Genomic DNA, 21,304 nt, shown 5'->3' with positions numbered 1-21,304 from the left:
GGTGGTGAGATTTTGAGTGGAGTTTTGGATGTTTCCACAATATATTTCATTTCATAAGTTTGGATTTATTTTAACTCTGGTTTGATTTATTTACTACTTTTATTGGGTTTTGAATAAGAGCCTTAATGGTTCCGACTTGTAAGACTAAATTTGATTTTGATTTTTGGTTTTGAAACTTATTTATAACTGAGTTAGTTTTTCCGCTGTTAAACTCTGAACTAGCCTTAACGTGTGAACATGTGGCGGTAGCACGTCAGTAATTCTCTTGCAAATTGATAAATGTATTTACAGGTTATTAAGAGAGAATTATTGGGGTGTTACACCCTCCCTCCGGAAGTCCACCTGCTTCATCATAGCAAGTAATACACTGTAGTGTGTTTGCTGCCGACCTTTTCCAATGTGACGACAAACTCTTCATTTATCTTGGCGGATATTCGGCTTTTCCGCCTGAGCTCTTTGATATGCTGCGTGACATTGTGCCATAGGTCAGATGCTTTTTAGTTTGTACCTACAATAGCATCTTCGCTTATTTGTAGGTACAACCAATTAGAACTTTATCTTCCGCAACAGACCAAACACGAGATGCTTGTGCAGCAACCTGGTTGGATTGTATTGTGGGAACTTGTGGAGGGTATTGAGGCGTCTTTGGTACGTTTTCCTCTTCAGTGTCAACGAATTGGGAGTTGCTCCCGTGATAAGTTGGAGGTGTACATTCTTCGTCATCATTGTTTTCGTTGGGGAATTCAGTGGGTGTTTGATGTTGTGAAGGAGGATGCAAAGACGTATTTTCTAATCTTTGCAAGAACATTTGAAACTGGGGATTGGTTAGGAAATCATCACTTAAATCTGAAAAATGTTGACGGAAAAATTTGGGTTATTCGGATCCATTTGAAAATTATCTGCATTACATCAACATATTTTAAAATAATTAATCATATAATGAAATGACTTTTTTTCTACATATGTAATTATGCTCAAAATAACAATATTTAAACAAAAACTTAATTTCTACAACATATATTAAAAAAAAATTTAATTAACTATTATTATGGTGAAAAAAAATTTACATACCTGAATTTAGGCTTTTAGCAACAATTCTATTAATTTAGGAAGAATTGGAAAATTACAAATTATAGAGGATTTTTGTGTTTTCGGAAATTATACCAAAATATATGAAAATGGATGTCTATTATAGAGAAAAATAATTTATGTCCGTTGGTAATTTTTTTTTTTAAATTTTATAAAGCACGAAAATCATTTTAAATAAAATAGCCGTTGCAAAACGGATAGAAAAATCTGATTAGTTATTTAACCTGACTGCGACGCGTGGTGGTAAGGGATTGGTTCCCCTAACGCGCCCAGTCACTGTTCTCTTAATTTTTTTTTTCTGATTTTTGCCAGCCACGTGGCGGCTTGTGGTTGGTTGTTTTATATTTTTGTTTTCTGATTTTGCTGGGACAAGTGTCAGCAAATTATTAGCCCTTTTTTATTTTTTTCTGATTTTGCTTGGACATGTGGCGGATTTTGGTTGGTTCTTCTAGATGGGCCACGTGCACTATTCATCAGCAAATTTGCCTATCTCTTGAGCAAATTGAGAGTTGCTCATGGGCAAAAAAAAAAATTCCTCTTCAATACAATTTTATGTATTTTGCTCAACATTTAGCCCGTGGACAAAATTTTTGCTCACTGCTGTAAGTGCTCTAACTAACTAAGTGAAATGACTATAAGTAACAAGAATTGAACAGGTATAGTGAAATTAAATGTAGAAGTGCATTTTGTGGGGACAAGATCCACCAAACATGCTTCCATAAGAATAAAGAAGGGATCTTACTAATAAATGGATGAAAGAAATATCAGTAAAACTTGAGGCCGGAGTTGTTATTCGTCGCTCCCATTTTACCGGGCGTCGCTCGCATTTTTGCCTTGAAATTCCTAAATTGCCCCTTGGTTATAAATAGCCACGAGACTCCCGAACTACACATTTTACACTTGAATTTTCTCTCTCTAAAATTTGTAATCTCTTGCAATGGCTGACCGGAGGCGCATAAGGTTCACGCATGGTGGTCGTGGCAGCGGTGGATTTTCCGGCGAACAGGTAATCAAAACGAAAAAAAAAATCTGTGGAAAAAATCTGGAAAAACCCAGAATTTCTGGAAAGGGGACATCCGCGTGAAAAATTCGGATGTCCCTAGAACATCCGGATTTTTCAGGCGGATTTCCCCTTTTTTCCAGAAAATCTGGGTTTTTCGCCCTTTTTTTTCCAGATTTTTTATTTTTTGTTTTTAGTATTTCTTCTTTTTTTTCCGATTTTTTACGTTTTTCAGTTTTCGTTTTATTTTTTTTCGTTGTATTTTATTTTTCCAGTTGTTTTTGCAGAATTTTTTTATAATTTTCAGTTTTGGTTTTGTTTTTTTTTTCAGTTTAATTTTTTTGCTATTTTTTTTTTTGCACATTTTTTTTCTGTTTTTTTGGTTGTTGTTGTTGTTGAAGTCGTTGTTGTTGTTGCAGCTGTCGTTGTTGCTGTCGTTGTTGTTGTCGTCGTTGTTGTTGTTGTTGTTGTTGAAGTAGTAGTTGTTGTTGAAGTTGTTGTTGTTGTTGAAGTTGTTGTTGTTGTTGTCGTTGGAGTTGTTGTTGTTGTTGTTGTCGTTGTTGTTGTCTTTGTTGTTGTTGTTGTAATTATTAGTATGTTTTTGTTTAGTTTTTTTTTTGTAATTTTTTTTATTTTTATAATTTTTTTTTATTTCTTTATTTTTTAAATTGTTTATCTTTGTTAATTGTTTTTAATTTGTTTGTGATGTTTTTTTTTGTCGATTTATTTTTTATCCTTTTGTTTCTATGTTTGTGAGGTTTTTTTTTATTTGTTTATGGTTGTTAATTTTTTTGATCAGTTTGTGTTGTTTTTGTTTTTTTGTTTTTTTTTTATCATTTTGTTGTTATTTTTGTTTTTGTTATTCGTTTATGTTTCTTAATTTTTGTATATTAGTTTGTGATGTTTTTTTTTTATATTGAGTTTTTTTTTTTATTCTGTTGTTATTATCTTAGTGAGGTTTTATTTTTTTTCGTGTAATTTGTTTATGTTTGTTAATTGTTTTTATTTGTTTGTGATTTTTATTGTTTTTTTTTGTTTATGTTTTTTGGTTTGTTTTTGTGGTTTTGCTTGGGAAAATTTATTTTTGTTTATGTTTTTTTATTATGTACGTACTTAACATAGATTGAGGGTTCGGGAACTCGTCACGCAATATCTAGGCGTTTGAACGCCTCAGTTAGGCGGGAGTCAGGCCGTTTAGGAAATACGGTCGAACCGTTCGATCGCCAGCAACAGTATGGGTATGCTGGTAACTGGTCGGGGGAGCAGCAGCCAGAACGCAGCATCCCCATGTACTCGTCGGGTGGAGTGCCTTCACCTTCATCTGACGATGAGGACGACGAGGCAAGTCAGGCTTCCCGCGATCAAGAGTATGACCCTCGTTATTATCATACAGTGCATAGGGGTCAGACTGGGAGATTTGTCAGCAGTAGTCAAACCAGTCACCCTTCCACTAGCACAGCTGAGGCATGGGTAGTGCAGGAGGCGATGCCAGGAGGTCCTGAGGATGGGACCGTTATCCCTAGCTTTGGGGGGCATGTGGCTGCGTATATATGGGGCGGGCAGGAGCGTAATGTTTTGCGCTGTTTGGGCAGGACGCAATTGTGTTCTGAGTTGGTCGCCTGGCGAGGTCGTCTTGCACAGGAGCATCTGGAGTTGATTGACGGTAGCGGTCTGTCTCACTTACCTGGGATCATGTTCAGGCGTTTGGACTGGCCGCTGATTTCAGCTTTTGTTGAGAGATGGCAGCCAGATACGAACACGTTCCATATGCCATTTGGGGAGATTACGATCATGTTGCATGATGTGTACTACATTCTAGGGCTTCGTGTAGATGGTAGCATGGTGTCCGCTACTCCAAGCACAGACACCCTACGGGACGCATGCTCGATCACCATGGACTTGACTGCAGAGGAGCTGAATGAGAAGTGCGGTACCAAGACCATCTGGCAGGGTAGTGGGGTGCTGACGGAGAGGATTGCGGACTCAACCCTGGAGTTGCAGAGGCCTTTTAATGTCCATTACAGTGCCTACCTGTGGTTAGTGCTTGGCGGATGTCTGTTTCTGGACAAGAGTGGTAACCGTATCATCCGTCCTTCCTCAGCGAGCTTGTTGTGGATGATCTGCCGATCGATGAGTACTCTTGGGGTTCAGCTGTTCTGGCGTATTTGTATCGGCAGTGGGGTATGGCATCTAGGAAAGATGCCGATTCTATCGTTGGTTGTCTCACACTTCTGCAGGCGTGGATCTATGAGTATTTTCCGTGCTTTCGGCCTTAGCAGGGTACCTTGACTAGGGAGCTCAGTGTTCCGCGTGCCTCGGCTTGGGATGTGGGATCGGGATGCCCCAACAAGAGCATGGAGCGCCTCCTCGCATTTCGATCTAGATTGGATCAGCTGACCGATAATGAGGTTAACTGGCTCCCGTACGGGGTTGATCCGGCACGTCGCGTGCCAGCCACTTTATTCATCGGCTGCATCTAGTATCGGAGTATCATTGAGCCATACATGCCTGATCGAGTCGTTCGGCAGCTGGGATTTGTGCAGGACATTCCGGGGACCATTATCAGGCCTAAGAAGGCTAAGAGGCCGACAAACTTGAAGATGTATCGGGTAGAGTTCTCGACTGAGATGACATCAGTGATGTGGACTCGGTTTGTCCCTGGTTCGTCGTTCAGTGTTGTTCCCGGTGCCCTTACCCGACTAGGCGGTGGAGCTCCTACGGTCGGTCCTTAGTTACATGCAGTGGCTCTACCGATTTTCTCATCCTCGTATTTCTCCGGGTGGGTCTTCAGCTGGGGACAGACTTCCAGAGAGGACTAACACGGACTACGTAAGCACTTGTGTTTTATTTATACTTTAAATTTCATGTACGCTAACTGTGAATTATGTAACTAATGTGTTGTTCTCTTATTTGCAATGGATGGGTCGTTCCTTGGAGATTCACCGTAGGTCACTGGCGGAGTATCCCAGCATGTCGCCTAACACGAGGGGGATAACTGAGCAGCTGATTTTTGACTGGCAGACGAGGATGGGGCTGTGATCCACTTCTGTTTTTGTTTACCATTAGCTAGTCCATTTGAAACTTTGTTTTGTAAATAAAAATAATGTAATTGCGAGTTTTGTTTCAACTTTGTATCATTACTTTGATTGATTTCCTTATATTATATCCCTAGAGCTGTTCAACCTAAATTACATAAATTTGATCAACCTAATTACATAAATTCGTCTTCCAACGTAATAACATAAATAAGTTCAACCTAATTACATGTATGTATTCAATCTAATTACATAAGTTCGTCTTTCAACCTAATTACATAAATATGTTCAACCTAATTACATATATCTATTCAACCTAATTACATAAATATGTTCAACCTAATTACATAAATATGTTCACTGGCCAACTAATGCATCCCACATGTTCCTTCTAGCGATATAAAACTGATCCCATCCACCGACACTTAGCTCATGGTTCTCTATCCACCATCCTGCGATCGAGGGAAGAGGTGAATTGTCGACTAGATCAATGCAGATGAAATGTGATCCCCCAACTGTAGCGATGACAAATTCCCGGGTTGGTGCTCTGACCCCGGCTCGTGCCTGCAACGGTAAGATGGTGAGACAAGGGTAATAGCAGGTCGGGTCGTTACCTACACCAAGAATAATAACCACTGCGTTGAACCAAGTAGCAATAGGAAATAAATCTTCAATAGCAACCATCCAGTGCCGTGAATCAACAGCCCCACCATCCCATCGAATGCGGTCCACATTCAGCCACACCCTTCCTATCCCGTATATCCTTTCGTACAAGAAGGGGTGAGCGGCGACCTCATTCGCTAGTATTTCTCGAGCGTCATACCAGTTCGCTTGATCTCCAAGGAAGAAGTCGGCCACACAACAAAATCCGCAGTTACCATCGCCAATGACGTCCTTCCATCCCGTGATGTAAGGCAACATCGGTCCTGGGAGCAAGTGAAAATACCGACATTGGCGGATGTCACCTTGATCTTCTGCCGCTGCACAGTTTATGTTTTCTTTATGAGTACGCCAGGAGTTGAAATACGTGTAAATCACAAAACCAATAGCAAGCCGTACCTGTTTGCTGCGTACCACGTTCGGTGTATCGACGGTCCACATGTTCGAAGTAACTGGGATGTCGTCTAGTATCGTTGTTCCTTCGGCGACCTCGAACGTTGTGATTCACTTGCGGTTCTTCGAGGTTTGAATGATCCGGATGCAGCTCCTCCTCAATAATGCGAGATACATTTCGAAGTACAGCAGGATCACTAGCAACGACCTCATCAACCAAGGAACGGAAATGTGCAGCATCCTCGTTAGAATCGTTCACGAACTCCGGTACATTAACACAATCGCCGATGACCAAGGTCTTCCAGAACGGATGAATTTTCCTTCTATACAAGCCTATTTGCGCAACCAACGAGTCATGTATCTGGCAAGCGCATGGCAAACCGTGGGTCACACGCATTGCACATCCACAACGCTCATGCACCTGGTAACTCAGCTCCCTGATCCTTCTTGTCTCGTCATCTAGTACTTTCAGACAATGTTGAGACACCTTGCCGTTAATATGAGACAGTGGCAACTGTCTGTACTTCTCACCGATCTTCGACCTTGACGCCTCCAATGAATTACGAATGGCAATGATCTGGTTGCCAATATGACTATGTACTTGGGCCCAGACGATATCCAAAGAACCTGCCATTGAAGTTAATTATAAAAAACCCGTTGGTATTTACAAAAAAATGGAATTAAAACAAAGTACATACACCGGCTACAAAATTCCAACAAAATACCTGTCGAAGATTCGAACCACATCTTCACGGCCGAATGTTGACTCTCAACTCGGCAAGTGCTCGTGTTACCGAGGTGCAGAACCTGGTTCGTCCAGAATGTCACGAATTTGGTCTTATGACAAAGCCAGGTTCTCTCGACATAACTAATTACATTTGGGAAACTGGCCCACCGAGTTTTCATTCTGTCTACAGCTGAGTTATAATCCGCCTCGGTCGTGGCATCCATGATACGTTTTCAAGGACCTTTTTTGAATTGCGCCCCAATCTTCTTGTTCTTGAACATATTAGTGACCCGAGCCTCCACATCTTTGTTAATGTGCCACCAAAAAAGAAAATGCGACGTCCCGGGAAACTCTTCTCTCAATGCCGCACAAAGTCCAAGCTTACGGTCTGTCAGAAATACCGACGGCTCTTTTTTATACCCAATTAACTCTCTTAATCTCTGTAGAACCCACCGGTAGCTTCCCGTGCACTCGTTGCGCATGAACACATAACCGACGAGGAAATTCTGATTTGTCGGTGTCACACCGACTATCTCAAAGAACGACATCCCGTATCGGTTGGTCTTGTATGTCGAATCCATACCGATCACATACGGATACGTCCGTAGTATGTTCACCGTGATCGGGTGCACCATAAACGCATGCTGCAGAACGCCGACATCATCAGACATGACCCAGTAAATATACCGGCTCTCTCTCGCCAAATGCAGAAATTGCTGAACAACTCCTCTCCCATCAGACATCTCCGCTCTCAAGTCATTCCGGCAGTTGTAGATATGTCGGATGTTTGGATGATCATCGGAAAATTGCTCTGCAATTGACGCCATGATGTTCCACGGTGCAACCTTGGACTTTGTCATGTCCTGGACAACCTTCTTCGCATCCGGGCTCAAGCCACTAATCTTACGATGACCCTCCGGATAGACAATCATTGGATAGTTATGGGTTCCAGTTGCATCATTCTTGGCCCGGATCTTCCAACTGTCGGTGACGAAGACATAATAAATCTTGATGTAGAAAGGACAACCAATTGCTTTGGTTTTGGTGTCCCTCCTAATTGCATTCTGAAGATCTCTCGGCTGGCTCTTTCGGCCCCTAGCACACCTCAAATACCGGTACGACCGACCGTCTCTGGTTTTGTTGTAAGACGATGTAACCAAAAGAAAACCCAGATTTACGGCAACAGCACTCGCCCAATTAACTGCCTCATCAAACGTTGGAAACAACTTGTCTGTGGCAAAATGCGCACTATAATTCACATCGTCGGCACCATCTTCGTACTCCGAACCCTATAAAAAAAATGAAGACACACATAAAACACAAACACGTTACTTTTAATTCTAGTATAGACAATAATAGTAACAATATTAAAAATAATATTAACAATAACCACAACAATACTAAAAACAACTTAACAATAATCATAACAATACTAAAAATAATATAAACAATAAAAACATTAACAATAACACTAATATAAATAACTATAACAATAATAAAAAAATAATCGAAACAATAATAAAATTAATCATAATAATTACACAATTAAACATAACGATAATAAAAACAATAATAGTAAACACAATAATAACAACAATAATAGCGATACTAATAACCAATAACACACAAAAAAACAAAAAAAATAATAATAACCGTAAAATAATAATAATAACCATAAGAATATTAGCCAACATTAATAATAAAATAACACTAATACTAATAATCAAAAACATTAACAATAACACTAATATAAATAATCATAACAATAATAACAAAAATAATCGAAACAATAATAAAATTAATCATAATAATAACACAATTAATCATAACGATAATAAAAACAATAATAGTAAACACAATAATAACAACAATAATAGAGATACTAATAACCATTAATGCACAAAAAATTAAAAAAATTAATAATAACCATAATGATAATAATAATAACCATACTAATAATAGCAACACTAATAATAAAATAATACTAATAATAATAATCAAAAACATCAACAATAACACTAATATATTAAAAAAACAGAAAAGAAAAAAAAAAAACGGTTTTATGTCACTTCCGGATGAAATTTCCGGATGATCCGGATGAAAATTCCGGATCCTCCATGGAATATCCGGAAATCTTGTCCGGATGTGCCTAAAACAGAAACAAAATATTTTTTTACGAAACTTACAGAATCTTCCGACGATGCCTCCGGTGTGCGATCGTTGCCGTCATTCCACATCCTAAGCCCGTAAATTCAGCTCCAGAAAATTTTTGTGAACAAACTTTAAAAAAAACCGACTAGTCGGGATTTTGGGACTCGGAATTTTGGGACTCGGGAATTTTGAAAAGGAAACTTTGAGTGAAAGCGCTCGATAATGTTTTTAATATGATCGTGATTCGTTATGACTAGTCGGTGAACCTTTAAATAGCACAAAATCACCTAAGGGCAAAATGGTCATTTCAGTCAAAATTGGGAGCAACACCTGGTAAAAAGGGAGCGACGAATAGCGATTCACTACAAATATCAACGTGCCAAATAGGTGCAACATTGGCAGCCTTAAATCCCACCCAAAATACATAACAGAAGAAATGAAAGGCAACCAAGCTAGTAACTATGCTAAAAGAATTTAGCTTCATGATCCCGTTGTTTTAACTTTCACCCACTTACTCCTACTTACATCACGCGCACGTTTTCTTAGTGTTAGATAATTATTGATATTATCGATCCGAATTGATATTTATCGAATCTGGTATTAAATGTGGGATAAAAAAGGGTAGTATTATTTTAGTCTGGGGCTTAGTGGTAAAAAAAAGTGTACATCAAATGAGGTCCTTTTATCACTATGACGTGTAGTACTTTTTCGGTGTAGCAATCTTTATCATAGGAAAAAAGGAATGTTTGTCATGTCCCTACCTTTGTTGGGCATTAGTCTTTGTGAACTGCTAAACATCGCCCGCAAATCTCTACATAAAGCCCACAAATTTAAAGTAAAATGACACTTTTCCCTCAAAGTAAAAAACACACTTCTCTCTACACTCTACTGTCATTTTCTCTCTCTAATTTTTTTTTTTAAAAATGTCGAGGCGGCAAGGCAAGGAAGTGGCGGCACCGGTGGCGGGAGGAAGACGGTTTCGCGGTGGAAAGGTATACTTTAAATTAAAAAAAAAAAAACTGGGAGAGGTGGCGGCGCCTTACCCAGACGACACAACCACCGTGGCGGCGCCTGGGCAGGACGCCACAGCAACAATGGCGGCACCTGGCCAGGACGCCACCTGCTTTTTTTTTTCAATTTTTTTTAAATGTTTTTATTTCGTTTTTTTTTCATTATTTTTTTCCATTATTTTTATTCTTTTAAATTTTTGTAATTTGTTTTTTTTTGGATTTTTTTTTTTCATTTTTTTAAAAAATTATTATTATATTTTTTTTTTGTTTTGGGTGTTGTTTCAATTTTTTGGTTATTATTTTTTTTGTTTTGGTGTCCTTTTTTTTTTTTTTGGTTTTTTCTTTGTATTTTTGATTTTTTTTTGTTTTTGTTTATCTTTTCATTTTTTTGTTTGTTGTTTATATTTTTTTGTTTTTGGTATATTATTTTGTTTATGTTTATATTTTTTTTCAAATTTTTTTATTTTTTTTATGTTTATATATTTTTTTTCAAATTTGTTAATTTTTTTTTGTTTATATTTTTTTTCCGTTATTTATATATTCTTTTATTTATTTATTTTGTATTTACTTTTTTTAAGTTCATATTGTATGTTTTGGTGTTTTTTTTTGTTTTTGTGTGCATTTTTTTCGTTATTATTTTTCGTTATTTACATGGAGTTAGGCATCGCATTTTGGACCTGGTGCGGGGAAAAGTATGGACATTATGAGAATTACGATCTACTCAATGGAGAGCTCGGGGCCCAGACACGTTAGATCCCGCGGTATTTCAACCTCGGCTCGCAGAGAACGGGTGCACTATTCTGAGGATGATGAAGATGATGATGGTGATGAGGAGGAGGATGCAGATGAGGATGTCGACGATCAAAGTGGACCATATGATGATTACGGTCCATTCAGTCAGAGGCTTGATGATATGTATGAGACGCATAGGGTAGATGTGCGTAAGGGTAGAGATGGTAGATGTGCGTCCACTGTGTCTGTGGTAAGCAGAAAACGGTCGAGGGCCGTTAATGAATCTTGGGTGGTGAGGGGTGAGGTGGCTGGGGGACCTGTAGACGGGAGTGTGATTGCTAGCTTTCTAGGACACATCGCTACCCGTATCTGGGAGGACCAGGGTGGATACAAGCATTTTGAAATGCTAAACCCGGGAAAGACTTGTAACTTTTTGTGTAGTTAGGTTGATGCTTGGCCGGAGGAGAGCGAGATGGTCGGCCGATTGAGGGGCACTAGAGTGAGTCACCTTCCTGCCACCATGCACGAAAGGATTGACTCGACGCTGATCACGGCTTTCGTTGAGCGATGTCATCCGGATATGAACTCTTTCCACCTTCCGTTCGGTGAGATAACGATCATGTTGCATGACATTAAGGCCATCCTTGGGATTCCCGTAGAAGGAAACCAAGCATCTGTTGTCACTGATGCGGATCAGGCAGATTTACTAGCGGAGCTGTTGGCGGTGGATAGGGCTGCGCTGTACACAGCGGCACTTGGTGTGTGGGATCACGGCGGTGTTAAGATCGCAGCCGTTTTGCAGCGATGTTTGCACCCCACTGCACGTAGGACACAGGACACACAGCTGGTTGCGTATGTTTTTCTTCTTCTCGGGTGTACCATGTTTTCAGATTAGAGCGAAAACAAGCTCAGGCCATGCGACATAGTTGACGCGTGTGAGCCCGACAGAGTAGGCCAGTTTTCTTGGGGGTCAGCTACGTTGGCGTATATGTATCGCCAGTTAGGATTCTCAAGTCGGGCTGATGCGGCAGGTATCACTGGATGTATGACGTTGTTACAGACCTGGATATACGAGTATTTTCCTGCGTTTCGACCACACCGCGACCCGGTTCCTATTGGGGATGACCAGCCACGTGCCTGTGCGTGGAGTCCGCGTGTCGAGAAGAAGTCCATTGACCGCCTGCAATCGATACGGTTATCGCTTGACAGGATGTCCCCATTAGAGGTAAAGTGTTTAAATTATTTCTACTTTTATAGTTTAATGCGTTTATTGTATAAATCTTACTAATTTTAAAAAATGTGCAGGTGAACTGGATGCTTTTCGGCCAGAACCCTAGTAATAGGGTACCTAGGACCCTCTACACGGGACTGATTCAGTATCGTGAGATCGTAGAGGCGTACATGCCGCAGCGCTGTCTTCGCCAAATTGGATTTGTCCAAGTTGTTTCTCCTCCACTAGCATGGCCTAGTAAGGTGATCCGATATGCGTCGTCGAAGGAGTACGTCGTCCAATGGCCGGCAAGCATGATTGCCACGCTGGAGCAGTTTCGATGGTTGCCCGCATATGGATTGAGCAGCTGCTGCGGCCGCCAACTAGGGTGACTGCCATGTGTGACCAGCACTTCATGGAGTGGTACAACCGGCACTCGCACCCGAGGTTGATCAGAGACCTCCACCATGGCGACGCCGCCGATGATGATGATGTGCCACCGGCCACTGTCGTGGATGCGATACGTCTCATAAAACATTTGTTGTTGTGTTTTTTTTCATATAATACGTCGTTATTGAATTTTATGTGTTTTGTTGTGTGTAGTGGATAGGAAAGATGACGCAGGTGGCACATAAATTTTTTGAAAAGAGAGACAACATGACGGATGCATTAGGCAGAGCGACGATTGATGATCTGGAACGGACCCTTGAGCAGTAGCAGTGGGCGTCATAGAGGGATTACTGATCTGTGGGCAGTGCATTTATATAACATTTTGTACATTATCATAGTTGTTTGTAAAAGTTGACATTATCTTTTTATTTTGTAACATTTGAAATTTTTATATTAAGTTTTTAGAATTTGACATTATATTTTTAGTTTTTAAAATTATTATTTTAAGTTCTAATTAGTGTGCATGCAAGATGTAAATTAGAATACGAAAATTAAATAAATGGAAAAAAAATAGCAATAACAATACAAGGTCACATAGAAAAGGTAGGTGTACACGGGAAAAACTAAATGGCAACTAGATTGTTCCACTGCTGCACCCGGGCATGATACAGCCCATCCCAACCCTCTACGCTTGTTCTACGAATGGTGTACCACTTCGGTATGATCGGTGGGACCGGAAAATCGGGTGACAGGTCCAATCAGATGAAATGTCTGTATGACGGCCCCAGAAATCCAATATCAACCTCTCTTACCGGTCTGGTGACGGTCTCACGTGAACACCAAGGCAGAACCGTGGTACATGGATGATAAGCTCGACTATGCAAACCAAGGCCGAAATGCATGACTGCACACTTGTAGATGTTTGCAATGGCAAAGAGATCAAGTGGTGCGTCGAACCAATGATTTTGACCACAAGGTCCTCCTCCCCACCGGATACGTTGCAAAGACTTATCCAAGTCCTGGTCGTACACATGGCGATAAACACCTCGGTTTGAGGCGATTTCACTGTACATCAGCTGACGCACTTAACCGTAGTTGTCTTCACCTATCTAAAACAAATCAGCCACAACCCGAAATCCGTAGTTACCATCTGCAACCACATCATTCCACCCGTCCAAGAATAGCATCATGATGTTAGGGATCCTGTCCTTATATGGAAAATGTTCAATATCCATTCTACCTGTTGCACACATCAATAAACACAATTAACAAGTCAGCAGTAAACAAAGTAAATTAAAGTAAAGTACCGTACTGGTGCGGTGCCGGGCATATTCACCGACAAAGAAGATTGGCTACCACTTGATGACGATGTACGACCACGACCACGACCACGACCACGAATGTACTCAAATGCACTCCTGTTTCGCCGTGCTTGTCGACCTCTAGGTCACCCGACCTCTTCAGGTTCCTCGTGATCCAAGCATGACGTGTTGAACATGTCATGAAGTACGTGGGTAGCATCATGAATGATTGAAGGGTGGCTGGAGGACACTTGGTCAAACATCGAACTAAACTGCTCCAACTCCTCATGTTCACGGTGGACCATCTGTGGAACAGCATGCTCTCCAATAACGAGCGTCCACCAGAATGGATGAACCTGATCAACATGTAACGACGCCCTATCTTGCGTAATTACGCGGTGAATGGTGCATGCACAAGGTAGTCCATGAGTCACTGATATAGCACATCCGCACCGAATAGCCACTTCATCACCCAACTCCCTCATCCTGTTGTGCTCGCTCAGAATCAACCCTAAGCAGTAGTGTGACACACGACCATGGAGAATCTTAAATATGAAATGGCTATACATCATGCCATGTCTCCGTTTAGAGTCCTCAAGAGAGTTCTTGATGCTGTTCTTTTGAGTATCAATAGCCTTGTTTATTCTCTCGAACAGTGTATCCAGAGCAGAGGTGGAAGAATCAATCCGGTCCTTCAAAGCTCTATGAGCGCTCTCAACTCTACATGTTGTAATGTTTCCAAAATGAAGAACTTGATTTGTCCAATATTTGACAAACTTTTCCCTCTGAGGTACCCACTGTTGCATCACATAGTCTACCATTTCCGGGCACCATTGGTACGCATCCTTGAAGTTATACAAGGCTCGATCGTACTCTCCCTCTATGGTAGCTTGCAGGATCTTCCGCCACTTACCATTTACCAATCTCTTTATTGAATCTAAATTCTTGTTGAAAAGATTGTAGGCTTTGACTTTCACACAGTTGTTGATGTGGCATGTGCACAGTAAATGGCTCGACTCCGGAAACAGCTCCGCTAAAGGGGCAAAGAGACCTCCCTCACAATCATTGACGATGGCCGATGGCTGAAAATTTGGGCCGATGTAATTTCTCAACTTCTCCAACACCCAACGGTAACTCGCAGCTGTTTTGCAGCAATGTTTGGGATCACGGCGGTGTTAAGATCGCAACCATTTTTCAGCGATGTTTGCACCCTACTGCACGTATGACGCAGGACACACAGCTGGCTTCATATGCTTTTCTTCTTCTCGGGTGTACCTTGTTTCCGAATAAGAGCGGAACCAAGCTCAGGCCACGCGACATAGTTTACGCGTGTGAGCCCGACAGAGTAGGCCAGTTTTCTTGGGGGTCGGCTATGTTGGCGTATATGTATCGCCAGTTAGGATTCTCGAGTCGAGCTGATACGGCAGGTATCATAGGATGTCTGACATTGTTACAGACCTGGATATACGAGTATTTTCCTGCGTTTCGACCACACCGCGACCCGGTTCCTATTGGGGGTGGGCAGCCACGTGCCTATGCGTGGAGTCCGCGTTTCGAGAAGAAGTCCATTGACCGTCTGCGATCGATACGGTTATTGCTTGACAGGATGTCCCCATTAAAGGTAAAGTGTTTAAATTATTTCTACTTTTATAGTTTGATGCGTTTATTATATGAATCTTACTAATTTTAAAAAAATGTGCAGGTGAACTGGATGTCTTTCGGCCAGAACCCTAGTAATAGGGTATCCAGGACCCTCTACACGGGACTGATTCGCCAGCTTGGATTTGTCCAAGTTGTTCCTCCTCCACCAGCATGGCCTAGTATGGCGGTCCGATCTGCGTCGTCGAAGGAGTACGTCGTCTAATGGCCGGGAAGCATGATTTCCATGTGGGAGCAGTTTCCGATGGTTGCCTGCTTATGGACGGCGGAGCTGCAGCGGCCGCCAACTGGGGTGACTGCCATGTGTGACCAGCACTACATGGAATGGTACAACCGGTATTCGCACCCGAGGTTGATTCAAGACCTCCACCACGGCGACGACGCCGATGATGATGATGTGTCACCGCCCACTGTCGTGGATGCGGTACGTCTCATAAAACATTTGTTGTTGTGTTTTTTTTTATATAATACGTCGTTATTGAATTTCATGTGTTTTGTTGTGTGTAGTGGATGGGAAAGATGATGCAGGTGGGACACAGACTTTTTGAGGAGAGGGACTGCATGACGGGTGCATCAGGTAGAGCTGCTATTGATGATCTGGAACGGGCCCTTGAGTAGTGGCAGTGGGCGTCACAGAGGGATTACTGATCTGTGGGCGGTTTATTTATAGAACATTTTTGTACATTATCATAGTTGTTTGTAAAATTTGACATTATCTTTTTAGTTTGTAACATTTGAAATTATTATTTTAAGTTTTTAAAATTTGACATTATCTTTTTAGTTTGTAACGCGCAAGATCTAATTAGTGTGCATGCAAGATATAAATTTAGTCAAAATTAGAATATGAAAAATAAATAAATGGAATAAAAATAGCAATAAAAATACAAGGTTACATAGAAAAGGTAGGTATACGCGTGAAAAACTAAAAGTCAACTAGGTTGTTCCACTGCTGCATTTGGGCATGATACAGCGCATCCCAACCCTCTACGCTTGTTCTACGAATGGTGTACCACCGAGGTATGATCGGTGGGACCGGAAAATCGGATGACAGGTCTAATCGGATGAAATGTCTGTATGACGGCCCAAGAAATGCAATAGCAAACTCTCTTACCGGTCTGGTGACGGTCCCACGCGAACACCAAGGGAGAACCGTGGTACATGGATAATGAGCTTGACTATGCAAACCACGGCCGAAATGCATGACTGCACACTTGCAGATGTTTGCAACGGCAAAGAGATCAAGTGGCGCGTCGAACCAATGATTTTGACCGCAAGGTCCTCCTCCCCACCGGATACGCTGCAGAGACCTATCCAAGTCTTGGTCGTACACATGGCGATAAACATCTCGGTTTGAGGCGATTTCACTGTACATCAATTGACGCACTAAACCGTAGTTGTCTTCACCCATCTGAAATACATCAGCCACAACCCGGAATCCGCAGTTACCATCTGCAACCACATCATTCCACCCGTCCAAGTATGGAATCATGATGTTAGGGATCCTGTCCTTATATGGAAACTGTTCAATGTCCATTATTCCTGTTGCACATATCAATAAACACAATTAACAAGTCAGCAGTAAACTAAACAAACATTCTAAAAATTAAATTAAAGTAAAGTATTGTACCGGTGTCGGGCATATTCACCAACGAAGAAGATTGGCCACCACTTGATGACGATGTACGACCACGGCCACGGCCACGACCACGAATGTACTCAAACGCACTCCTGTTTCGCCGTGCTTGTCGACCTCTAGGTCACTCGACCCCTTCAGGTTCCTCGTGATCCAAGCATGACGTGTTGAACATGTCATGAAGTACGTGGGTAGCATCATGAATGATTGAAGGGTGGCTGGAGGCACTTGGTCAAACATCGAACGGAACTGCTCCAACTCCTCCTGTTCACGGTGGACCATCTATGGAACAACATGCTCTCCAATAACGAGCGTCTGCCAGAATGGATGAACCTGATTAACATGTAACGACGCCCTATCTTGCGTAATTACGCGGTGAATGATGCATGCACAAGGTAGTCCATGAGTCACTGATATAGCACATCCGCACCGAATAGCCACTTCATCACCCAACTCCCTCATCCTGTTGTGCTCGCTCAGAATCAACCCTAAGTAATAGTGTGACACACGACCATGGAGAATCTTAAATATGAAATGGCTATACATCATGCCATGTCGCCGTTTAGAGTCCTCGAGAGATTTCTTGATGCCGTTCTTTTAAGTATCAATTTCCTTGTTTATTCCCTCGAACAGTGTTTCCAGAGCAGAGGCGGAAGAATCAATCTAGTCCTTCAAAGCTCTATGAGCGCTCTTAACACTACATGTTGTAGTGTTTCCAAAATGAAGAACTTGGGTTGTCCAATATTTGAAAAACTTTTCCCTCTGAGGTATCCACTGCTGCATGACATAGTTTACCAATGTCGGGCACCATTAGTACGCATCTTTGAACTGCTCTAAGGCTTGATCGTACTTCTGCCTCCGTGGTAGCTTGCAGGATCTTCCACCACTTACCAAATACCAATCTCTTTGCAGAATCTAAATTCTTGTTGAAAACGTTGTAGGCTTTGACTTTCACACAGTTGTTGATGTGCCATGTGCACAGTAAATGGCTCGACTCCGGAAACAGCTCCGCTATAAGGGCAAGGAGACCTCCCTCACAATCACTGACGATGGCTAATGGATGAACATTTGGGCCGATGTAATTTCTCAACTTCTCCAACACCCAATAGTAACTCGCAGCCATCTCATCCTTCATGACTGCATAACCAATCAGAAAGTTCTGGGTCGTTGGAGCCATCCCAACCATCTCAACCAGTGAGAACTTGTACTTGTTTGTCTTGTACGTTGAATCGATCAAAATCACAGATGGCCAAGACGAAATCATATAAGCACAATCAGGATGCACAAGGAACAAATGAGTCACCTCTGATGTGTCTTCATCAGATTCAAACCAGTACAGGTAACCACGTGCTTGTGCCTGGTGTAGAAGCTGCTGTATAGGGTTCCTTCCCTCTGACCGTTCAAACCTCAATTTCTGTCTGACATTATAGATGTGTCTTCGGTTTGGTTGGTCTTCAGGAAATTTCTCCAACACAGATGCTAATATTTTAGCAGGCTTCACTTGAGCATCACTCATTTCTTTTACAACTAGTTTCGCAGCAGGACTTAGGCCGCTTAACTGTCGATGACCCACTTCATATACTATCATCTCATGATTGTGATACCCTCATTTACCGTAACCCTTTACTTTCCAACCGTCACGCCTTTGCTGTTGTCGAACCTTTACTCTGAAATGACACCCACAACCTTTCCGCTTCGTATCAAACCGAATCGCTTGACTGAAATCTCGTTCCTCCCTTTTGCGATAACGATCGCATCTCAAAATGCGATCCATTCTACCATCCCGTTGAGATTTATGACTTGCTACTACTAAACAAAAACCTGATCTAATTGCAACCTGTTTTGCCCAATCAATCGCTTGTTGAGCATCTTCGAACAAACCATCATGTACAAAAATCCCACTATAATCATTTCCGTCTCCACCATAATCCTGCAATAATGACATATAAATATAATTACATAAGGATTAAATTAATACATTTGACACAATATTAACACAGAAGTAATTTCAAAAATTTCTATTTCTAAATTTCATTTCTATATTTAACGCATAATACATTTAATATCTAAATTTACACATAATTAACATAAAATTAACACGTCATTATATACAAAAGTATTCACACACATACAAATTAAAACATAAATTTGTTTAAAATTTGAAATTATTAACACATATTAAAACATAATTTCAAAATAAACCATAATTTTGTTTTTTTTTTTTATAAATTATTCACACATATTTAAAACATAATTTCAATTTAAATTTTGTTTTTTTTAAAAAAAAATTATTAACACATATGTAATTTCAAATTTATCAAAATTTAAAAAAAAAAACACAAAAAACAAAAACAAAAACAAAAATTTAAACAAAAAAAAAGGATTGTTGGTGGTGGCGCCTGGCCAGGCGCCCCAGCCACGGTGGCGGCGTCCCCGCCAGGCGCCACCTCCACAGCGGCGGCTTCTGGCAAGACGTCCGCCACCAACTCGTGACTTTTAATGGCTAAGTACCTCGTTTTCCAGCAACGATGACGGCTTTCGGGTGCATCTCGCCGACGATGACGACTTTTCGGTGTCCCTCGGCGATCCAGTGCTGCTCCACATTTTTTGTGAAAGAAAATTTCGTTTTCGGTAAAAATTAAAAAAAGGGCAATGTGGTCAAAATATACAAAATGTAGGCTTTAAGTAGAAAATTGTGGGCGATTTTTAACAACATGAGGATGATAAGGGTGTAGTTTATGTACATTGTGGGGTTAGTGGTCCTCCTAGTGGCTGCATTAATTTACTTACTAAATTAACAAGTGAAGCCTGAAATTACTTCGGGTGGATCAGGGTAAAAATGCATGTGATGTTAGTTGTACTTCAGTATTTTGTAATTTTAGTAGTTTAGAAGTACAAATTGTAACATGCATTTCGAAAATCATGAATAAAAATTATTATTAATACTCGTTTTTCGTTTAATTAGCTTAAATATTGTCATTAAGTTTATAAAAAGTATTTTAGCATATACTTGTGTTATTATCACATAATTAAAAAAAATGATAGCAAAATAATAATAATTGTTGCAAAAATAACAATTATAATGATAAAAACAATAAGTAATAATAATAATGATATTAATAATAATAGTAGGATCAAAATTTGGTGTCTACAGGTAGTTGGGAATATGATTGGGACTTAATGATTTATGGTTGGAAATCTAGGGGTTGTTTGGTTGACAAAATAAAATGGGAAAGTGAAAATTCATGAGATTTTGTAATTTGGGAAGTTGTTTTGTTGACACAAAAAACAAAAATGGGGAAAGTTGAAATTCATGGGAATTTTCATTTCCCACAAAATGTTGGAAATAAATTACCTAGCCCCTCCTTGGTCATTCAATATTCATGAGAATTCCAACTTGTGAACGGGAATTTAGGGTAGTTGGGAATATGATTGGGATTTAATGACTTATGGTTGGAAAAATCCGTAATGTATAATTTTAGAGTAATTCAATAAGGAGCCTCCCAAAAAAAAAAAAAAAAAAAGGATCTCATCCATAAAAGGGAGTGATGCATATAAAATAGATTAATTTGGAGTATTGTTGTAGAGATTATGAAAGGGATTTATTAAACATCGCCCACAAATCTCTACATAAAGCCCACAATTATTTTTACTTTGATTCTTTTGCCCTTTTTCTAATTTTTACCGAAAACGTAATTCTCTCTCACGAAAAATGTGGAGCCGGAGTGGATCGCCGAGGGATACCGGAGAGCCGTCATCGTCGCCGGAAAGCGAGGTAATTTGGGGAAAAAATTACGAAAAGTAGGGGGTGGCGTCTGGCCGGGACGCCGCAATTGTGGCGGTGGCTCCGACAGATTTTAATTTTATGTGGAATATTCCGTCGAAAATAAAAATTTTCGACAGATTTTAATTTTTCGACGGATAATAAATAAATATATATATTTTTAAAAAGCAAACCCTAAACTCTTTTAACTTAACCCTATTTCCGCCACTTTCTTCTACTTCTTCTCTCTCTTCTCTACTCGCCTCTTTCTTCTTCTTCTTCTTCTCTTTTTCTCGCCTCCCCTTTTCTCTGATTCTCTTTCTCTTTTCTCTTTTCTCTCTCCTTTTCTCCTTCTCCTGTTCTCTTTCCTCTTCTCCTTCCTCTGTTCTCTCGTCCTCTTCTCTGTAATCCCAAATCTAAACCCGCAACCCGAACCCGTTTTTTCTCCTTTCTCCTTTCTTTCATTCTCACAAAATCGCACCATTAAAAGTTCGCAACACCTCACGCATGAAAACTCAACTAGGGTTTTAATTTTTTGAAAAAAGTAAGGT

General features: G+C 40.6%; 3 protein-coding genes across 3 annotated transcripts; 1 reads left to right on the top strand and 2 right to left on the bottom strand.

Moving 5' to 3' along the window:
- The first annotated feature begins 1,851 nt into the window (after positions 1-1,851).
- Positions 1,852-4,482, top strand: LOC110714955. The gene is made up of 2 exons (XM_021893512.1): positions 1,852-2,095; positions 3,212-4,482. Exons 1-2 carry the CDS (start codon positions 2,027-2,029, stop codon positions 4,376-4,378), a joined length of 1,236 nt encoding a protein of 411 aa, XP_021749204.1. The 5' UTR covers positions 1,852-2,026; the 3' UTR covers positions 4,379-4,482.
- A 999-nt stretch (positions 4,483-5,481) lies between these two features.
- Positions 5,482-6,811, bottom strand: LOC110715977. The gene is made up of 2 exons (XM_021894602.1): positions 6,184-6,811; positions 5,482-6,104 (listed from the first exon to the last, which is right to left on the bottom strand). The coding sequence occupies exons 1-2, from the start codon at positions 6,809-6,811 to the stop codon at positions 5,482-5,484; spliced, it is 1,251 nt and encodes a 416-aa protein (XP_021750294.1).
- Positions 6,812-7,137: 326 nt separating this feature from the next.
- On the bottom strand, positions 7,138-13,470 carry LOC110715968 (protein FAR1-RELATED SEQUENCE 5-like). Its single transcript, XM_021894590.1, has 2 exons — positions 13,210-13,470; positions 7,138-8,193 (listed from the first exon to the last, which is right to left on the bottom strand). Exons 1-2 carry the CDS (start codon positions 13,468-13,470, stop codon positions 7,138-7,140), a joined length of 1,317 nt encoding a protein of 438 aa, XP_021750282.1.
- Positions 13,471-21,304: the final 7,834 nt, after the last annotated feature.

The sequence above is a fragment of the Chenopodium quinoa genome, unplaced genomic scaffold (genome assembly GCF_001683475.1).
Source record: "Chenopodium quinoa cultivar QQ74 unplaced genomic scaffold, ASM168347v1, whole genome shotgun sequence".
NCBI lineage: Eukaryota > Viridiplantae > Streptophyta > Magnoliopsida > Caryophyllales > Amaranthaceae > Chenopodium > Chenopodium quinoa.
Note: the sequence above shows the minus strand (reverse complement) of the source record. Positions and strands in the feature narration are given on the sequence as shown.